We start from the raw sequence: 8265 nt of genomic DNA, 5'->3' as shown, positions 1-8265 counted from the left end.
AGATGCCTCCTAAGACTTTTAATTTCCGGTCAGATTTAGGAGTCGGGTTCTGGTACCACAGTGTTTCTGTTCACTGAGTTCTTCAAAATCAACTCCATGTAGATGTTTGACACCTCAGCAGCAAGAAGAGCAACTTCAAGCTTTTCTGTTCCTGCGCCGAATGATTCATTTGAATAAAAATAAAATCAATTCAATCACAGTAAAATAAAAACACAAGAATAAACTAAATTATAATGTATTTAAAATGAGATGAAATAATAAAAGAACCTCTGCTGTGCAGCAAAACAACTGCTTTGTTCCTGAAGCTGTTTTAATATCCACTAGAAAATTAATGAAGCTAAATAGAAGAAAATAATAATAATTAAATGTTTATGTTTGAATTTCTAGGAAGTAATATATTTACTTCCTAGAACATGATGCTTTTAACACGATAAAAGACAAATTATACTTGTGTAAATTGACGTTAAAATGCCAGATTGGATGGAGAGCATCTATGAACATCAGCCCAAGTCCTTGGACTAGGCCACTCTAACGACAAATGTACCAATCAGAATGTTCCTTGCAGACCTGCCGGGTCGGATTGTGACCAAGTCCAATTTTTCTCTTTTTAAAGGACTGCAGAAGCTGAGAGGAGTGTGCTGCAGGTTTGTTGATAGAGGCAGAAAATAAAAGAATCAAAAAGTTGAATAAAGTCCAGCCAGAATAGAACATGCCTTCGTAAGCCGACGATGTATTTTAGTGAATAGAAATTCTAATTTTCAACGTTTAACCTGCTGATCATCATCAGGACCGACAATGAGAAAATCAAAAGATTCTGATGTCTGGCTGACTCATTGATCCAACACATGAATAAAATGTGATCCAAACTGCTGCAGCCCTGGTTCTGTTTGGACCAGATCTTTCCAGGTTCAACCTTCTAGATTATTTTTCCTGCAGTTTTTCTAGCATTATGGATAAAATATTAACCTTGAATCTTTTGAAAAGTAATCCGGTTTGATCCTCCGCTGGAACAACTCGATGCTAAAGCTGCTGGTTTTCTGCTGTAGGATCATTTCACTGCCTTTGTGGCATCTAGACGAAGATCCATTATAACCAGATCCCAGAAGAAGGGTTTGGGTTAGTCTGTTAACTTTGGTACATTTATTTAAATTGCTAAAACAACATCTGTTTTACTACCTTGTTTGACGGTTTTTAGACCCAGTTAAAGAATCACTTGTCCAGTTGAACCTGAATTTAAAGAGGACCAACATGGATAAATGGTCCTTGTCTGATTTTTTATGTGTTCTTTCAGTCAATGAGAGTAAAAATGAAATTATTACTGTGTAATTATGTAAATGTCAATTTTACATAAATCAACATGAAAACCACTACAGACGTGTAGTCTGTCCTTTAAAAACCTGGAAAGGTTTTCCAAACCTGGAAAATAAAACCACTTCATGATGGTTGGTCACAGGAAGTCTCAATAAAATACTCTGAAGTTTGGGGCCGGAATGTGACAAAATGTGGAAACGTTTAAGGGGTGTGAATACTCAACTGGCAGATCTAGAACAGAATAATCCAAAATAAAACCATAAAAATAAGCAGTTTCACGCCCCTAAATGACCTTAAATGTGTGGCTTTGTTCCGAGCGTACACTGAACGCAGCGTCAGGGTGGACCGCAGAAAACTGATGCTGTGTTGTTGTCTCCTTCAGGAGGACGTCGCTCGCTGATTCAGGAATGTCAGCAGCAGAAGTTCACATCTTCTGTAAAGCACACCTGTACTGATGATCAGCGCTGCTTCATGTCAAACATCGATGTAGAGCAGAGGGGCCACCTCCAGTCCAGCAGCCCTGATCCAACACACCAGAACCACATGAATGGCTTGTTACCAGGCAGAACCACTGATGGAGCAGGGATGCATCTAAAAGCTGCAGAACAGAAGGTCTGGAGTACTGGACCTGGACATCCCTGATGTAAAGCAACAAATACTTGGAGCTCAGGAGTTCTCAGGAACCCTCGTCTCGTCGTCTTCCTCTTTATCCGGGACCGGGTCGCGGGGGCAGCAGACTCAGCAGAGACGCCCAGACGTCCCTCTCTCCAGACACCTCTTCCAGCTCCTCCAGGGGGAGCCCAAGGCGTTCCCAGGCCAGCTGAGAGACATAGTCCCTCCAGCGTGTCCTGGGTCGTCCCCTGGACCTCCTCCAGGTGGGACGTGCCTGGAACACCTCCAGAGGAAGGCGTCCAGGAGGCATCCGGTATAGATGCCCGAGCCACCTCAACTGGCTCCTCTCAATGTGGAGGAGCAGCAGCTCTACTCCGAGCTCCTCACCCTATCTCTAAGGGAGTGCCCGGCCACCCTACGGAGGAAGCTCATTTCAGCCGCTTGTATCCAGGATCTCGTTCTTTCGGTCATGACCCAAAGTTCATGGCCATAGGTGAGGGTAGGAACGTAGACCGACCGGTAAATTGAGAGCTTGGCTTTTCGGCTCAGCTCTCTCTTTACCACAACGGACCGGCACAGCGCCCCCATTACTGTGGCAGCCGCACCGATCCGTCTGTCGATCTCCCGCTCCATTCTTCCCTCACTCGTGAACAAGACCCCGAGATACTTGAACTCCTCCACTTGAGGCAGGAACTCCCATCCAACCTGAAGAGGACAAGCCACACTTTTCCGGTTGAGTACCAGGACTCAGGAACCCATATCTGCATAAAACGTCTTCATCTGGACACTGATCTGATTTCTTTTTTTTTGTCTAACAAGGTATAAATAATCAAATGTATCATTAGACAGCAGAGTGAAACCTAAACATCCTCCCACACCCAGAGCCAGTAAGAAGAAGCAGGTTTTCTGCTGTGACTGATCTCTAGTTTCAGTCATACGCTGTAATAAAGAAGCCGTACCTGCTGCAAAGGACCTTCCAGCCTCCCAGCAGGAACCAGCCCAGCCCTCTGTGTCTCTGACCCACTCTGGCACGGGGCAGCGTCTGGTAGTCGCTCTCGTCATTCTCGAAGCCTTCTTCAGACATCATCAGAGGCATCTCGTCCAAGTTAGACGGCTCATCTTCTAAAGAGAATCTGAAAGAACAGGAAGTGATAAAGATGTTTATGTGGGATGGCTGCAGGTGGAGATCATTCGGAGCAGGAACAGCCGTCTGTACCAAGGAACTAACCCTGAAGACAAAGGCCTGCAGCCTTGGACGTCTCAGATATCGAGTCCAGTGGAGGGAAACAAAGATAAAAACACATAAAACTGGAGTTCCAGTTACTTATGAAAAAGTCATGACTGTTGATGAAAATAAATACTTCTCTGTATTTACCATAGATTTATGCACAATCTGGACCGAAATATATATAATATTACAGCTTCCTGTGGAGCAGCCGACTCGGTTCCTGAAGGAACCAGAATCAGACCTAGATTTTGTCACACAGAACTAAACTCTGATGTTACTCCAGGAAACCCAAACTCAGAGCGGATTAGTCCAGCCTCCCACACTTAACTTCAACATTATCATTTACATCATGCTGCATTCAATGTACCTCAGACAAATGAGGTCCGAACTGATTCACAGTTAACTTCAGAAAATGAGCTAAAACCGCGCTACAACCTTTAGAAGTCCACCTCTTGTTTCTGCAGTTTTTTCCCACCTCCAGATGAGGATCCAACAAAACGAGTACGAAGATCTAGAAACAATCCAGACAGATCAGCAGCGGTTCTGAAGTTAACAAAGAAACATGGCCTGGTAACCACAAAACACGCATCAAACCAACCAAACCAGAACCATGAGGTGAAGATCAACCAGTCAGTGAAGGAAACGCTCAGGCTTCTGTTACTCCTCAATATGACCACACAGCTGGAGAAACATCGAATAATGTTGAATAATAATAATAATAATATAGACTTTATTGATCTTACAAGCCACACTTTTCCGGTCGAGTACCAGGACTCAGGAACCCATATCTGCATAAAACGCCTTCATCTGGACACTGATCTGATTTCTTTTTTTTGTCTAACAAGGTATAAATAATCAAATGTATCATTAGACAGCAGAGTGACTTATACACGACAGATGTTCTGTCGTGTATAAGTCACTCCAATGGAGAAATGATCCTCTACATTTAACCCATCCCTTTGGGAGCAGTGGGCGGCCATTGTGCGGCGCCTGGGGAGCACTCAGGGTCTTGCTCATGGACCCAGAATGGCAGGCTGTGGGATTCGAACCAGGATACCTGTGGCCTCCTTGGGACACAAACGCCCTGCTAACCACTCTAACCACTAGGCCTCCACTCCGTTTACTCCACACCCTGAAATAACTCATAGCTTCAAACAATCTGTGACACAGAAGAAGAAAAGATGATAAATATAAAAGATTTTAAAGCGACGGCGTCACAACAGATTAGTGACACAGCAGAACCATCACCCCTCCAACCCCGTGCTTCACAGTTGTATAAGGTATTTATGCTGATCTGCTCTATTTAGTTTTTTCCAAACTATGGTTCTGTCCATCATGTTCTCTCTTTAAGACTCTAACCTTGAAAACTGGCTCAGAGTTTATCTGTTCTTTCTTTCTAGATGAAACGACTAAAGGAGCTACATCCATTAACATTTACTTTTCCTTCCCATAGAAAGTACTCCTGGATCAGTGCTTCTTTGTTCTCTTTGTGTCTCTGCTCTGTTCTCTCAAACCTCCAGTCGGTCGTGGCAGATGGCCGCTCACACTGAGCCTGGTTCTGGTTCTGCTGGAGGTTTCTTCCTGTTAAAAGGGAGTTTTTCCTCTCCACTGTCGCTACATGCATGCTCAGTATGAGGGATTGCTGCAAAGTCAACGCCAGTGACTGTCCACTGTCTCTACATGCTCATCCAGGAGGAGTGAATGCTGCAAGTCACTGACTGGATGCAATCTGCTGGGTTTCCTTAGATAGAAAAACTTTTTATCCAATTTGAATAAATAACTGAATCTGACTGAACTGTTCAATGGTTACGATTAATAGGAATGTATGAACCTGACTGTTGTGAAGAACCTTGAGACGACATGTGTTGTGAATTGGAGCTATATAAATAAAACTGAATTGAATTGAATCATGGGCCAACATCTCTACTTTTGTCACATCTGTCCAGGGGAAATTGTCCCAGAAGTCTTCTCCTTCATCCAGATGCAGCTTTATAACCCAAGTCCTGCTGCCATCTTGTTTCTAGAGAAGAGGCTTTCTCCTTCCAACCAGCCATACTGGTTCAGTGTTTTTAACTGTCCTGTCATGACCTTTAACCTTACTAACTAAGGCATGCAGAGTGTGAGATGAAGATCTTGGGTTTTTGGTCATTTCTCTGGTCTTCATGCTCTGACCTTGGACTGAATCTGCTGGGACGTTCACTCCTGGGAAGAACGGCCGCTGTCTGAAATGTTTTCCTCTTGGGAATAATCTTCCTCACTGTAGGATGATGGACTTCAGTTTACAGATGATCTTATGACTCCTCACAAGTTGATGGGCAGCAACAGTTGCTTCTCTGAGGTCATTGCTGATGTCTTTACACCCTGTCGTGTATAAGTCACTCACTGCTTCTGGATCTTACTCATCCTGATGAGACAGACAACCAAACATTTAATAATAATTTCATCCAGCTGGTGAAAATTAACTACAGAATCCAGCAGCTCAGCTCTTTACAACACGTGACTCACATGACCCACTACCCAGAACCGATCATGTGACCTCATATTTAAAAGCTAGCTGACATGAACCTTGGATGTTTTGGTAAATTGGGTTCTTCTGCCCGCAGAAACAGATGTTCTGTCGGGTTCATGGTTCTGTTGAGTTAGATCAGTAAACCCAGAATAAACAAGAGGTTCTGCCGCTCTGGATTGTGGAAAATCAGACATCTGCCCGGGTTTTGGTTGTTTTAATGAAGCTATCGAAGCAGCGAAAACAGAACCGGGTTCTGGAGCCAAAACATCTCCGACAAACGGCTTCCATCTTCACGTCGACACCCAGAACCCGTCCCTACATACCTGGAAAGTCTGGCTGAGCTGTAATTCCCGATTCGCTTGGAGCTTTTCCGAACCGGATTCAACGGGATGCTGTCAGCCATGTTGGCTGGGCAGGAGCGTCATGACGTCACCTTAAAGCGTTCTGCCCTTGATGCCTTCATGGTGACGCGGAATTATCGGAATTTCATGTTAAAAAGTAAAACCTTACTTTAATTTAAAGTCAAATGTGTGGTAAGAAAATATACCACTTTACATTTACACTTCAGATTTAAAGTCAAATTATTTTCAGGACGTAATTTAAATAAAAATAAAGAAAGTATTTAGTATTAAAGTATTTTTCGAAGAAGTGAATTCCTCCAGGGGTTACTGAAGGAGTCATAGTTAATCCATATTATGCTGATTGAAGGATTCTTAAAAACGCTTTATTCATGAAAACAGTATATTCAACAAAGACTCTCAATTGCATAGCAGACATTTTCACTCAGAATAAAATGATTAGAAATAGACGCCTTATTTGTGACCCAGAAGCAATTATCTGTCCAAGTACTGACCAGGATACACCAGCGGGAATGTTCTGTTTTATCATATTATCCTCAGGCAGACCAGAGAGGAGGTGTAAAAGATGTCTTGAACGGACATTAGGCAGTAAGAGTGGTACCATAAGGAAAGCAGGGACTCTGTGATCAGAAAGTAACTAAAGCTGCCAACTGTCAGTCAGAAGAGTGAAGATCAGCAAACATAGAGGATGCCTCAAAGACATTTTAGCATCGCTATTTTCTGATGCAGGTTGTTGGGGGGCTCATTGTGGGTTTGCATGAGGTTGGGTGGTCCTCAGTGTGTGGTGTGTGCAGATACTACAGTGGTCTGATGCTAGGAACCAAGAGCTATGTGAGGATGAATTATGTTGGCACATAACGAGCTAGTTACTGAATACAGTTTTAAAATTATTTTAAATTTTCTTGATTTAAATTCACCATCTCTTATTCTTGCTAAATGTCATGCTAAATTGGCAAGCTGCCAAGGTTCTGTGGGTGCGAAACAAGCCCAAATCATCCCACCTCCAGCACCGTGTTTCACAGTTAATTTGAGGACTTTGGTCTAAATTACTGTTTAGATTTCCTCTTATGATGCTGCAATCCATTACTGATAAACATTTCTATTTGGTCTAATTCATGACAAATGCAATGTTTCAAACCCAACTCAACAGAATGAGGAGAAAGGTACCAGTTCTTTTAGGCCCAAACAGCATTCTTGAAGACCTCCTGCTGGTCTGGGGACCGAGACAGCAGCAATGTTCCATTATGCTTTGGGCTGGCTCTGTGCCTACCACTCACCCGTTTAAATCTTGCTGAAGCAGCAAGGATTAATTTGTGGGTTTTCTTCATGCAGATTCCACAATTTGGCTTGGTGTTTGTAGATTCATACACAATGTTGTATGGTGTGAACTTTTCCTATTTGCCGATGCCTTTACAACACCTTTTAAAAAATGAGAACTTTCTTGTTGATGGATTAATGTGAGAACCAGAGTCAAACACATTTACTGATTTCCTTCTTTTCTGGGAATCGTGGGGAGCCCACAGCACCACTCCTTTCATCAGGCAGGCAGTCAGAGAATTAATCAAGCCTATTTATTTAAACAAACAGTAACTGAGAAAATTAAAAGTAAAACTGGAAAAGCTCTAGAAAAGTGAGTGTCAGAACCTTCTGATGGCCTCACATTTACATTATTCTAGGTCTACCGCGTTTTCTGTATGTGCTCTGACAGGTTTAAGAGAGCCTCAAGATCTAGTATCAAGTCCATCCATCCTCTCTGGCCGTGTCTGCTGGCAGGGTCATCTGAATGCAAACCTGCATTTAGATGGAGAAACTGGACATGTGGAGATGAAACCGGGCGTGAAAGGAGGTTAAATCCAAAAGGTTCTCACCAAATTAGAACAATCATCATACTCTAAGCAGAACCTTCTGTTGGAAAATCTGGAAAAATCCTCAAACTTAAACTGAGTTTGTGAAAAAACTGGGAAAGGGATCAAATGATAACTAGGTCGCGTAAAGTCCAACTTTGAATGATGGTTCATTACTTCTGCATCCTTCGTAATTCTGTGTAACATCTGATACAGTAAATAAAGTTCTCTCACTTATTCTGCTCTTTAAATGATATTATTTCTGTAATTGTAACTTTTGACCCTCTTCCTGCTCAGCTGTTTGAATGACATTTTTAAACAGCTGGAAATGAGAAGGGTTTCAATATTTTCCACTTCATGTTTTTAGTTTTTCAGTGTGAGGTTTAGTAATCAACAAGCGAA

General features: G+C 42.6%; 1 protein-coding gene across 1 annotated transcript in view; it reads right to left on the bottom strand.

Annotated features, from left to right (window-relative positions):
* atp9b (ATPase phospholipid transporting 9B) overlaps positions 1 to 6128 on the bottom strand; it is a 47560-nt gene extending 41432 nt beyond the window's left edge. Inside the window, exons 1-2 of the mRNA XM_047383635.1 lie at positions 5984 to 6128; positions 2883 to 3056 (exon numbers count right to left, since the gene is read on the bottom strand). Coding sequence (XP_047239591.1) covers positions 2883 to 3056; positions 5984 to 6063 — 254 coding nt within the window. The 5' untranslated portion in view covers positions 6064 to 6128. The remainder of the gene's footprint in view (positions 1 to 2882; positions 3057 to 5983) is intronic.
* Positions 6129 to 8265: the final 2137 nt, after the last annotated feature.

Source organism: Girardinichthys multiradiatus, chromosome 13 (genome assembly GCF_021462225.1).
Source record: "Girardinichthys multiradiatus isolate DD_20200921_A chromosome 13, DD_fGirMul_XY1, whole genome shotgun sequence".
NCBI classification, from domain to species: Eukaryota; Metazoa; Chordata; class Actinopteri; order Cyprinodontiformes; family Goodeidae; genus Girardinichthys; species Girardinichthys multiradiatus.
Note: the sequence above shows the minus strand (reverse complement) of the source record. Positions and strands in the feature narration are given on the sequence as shown.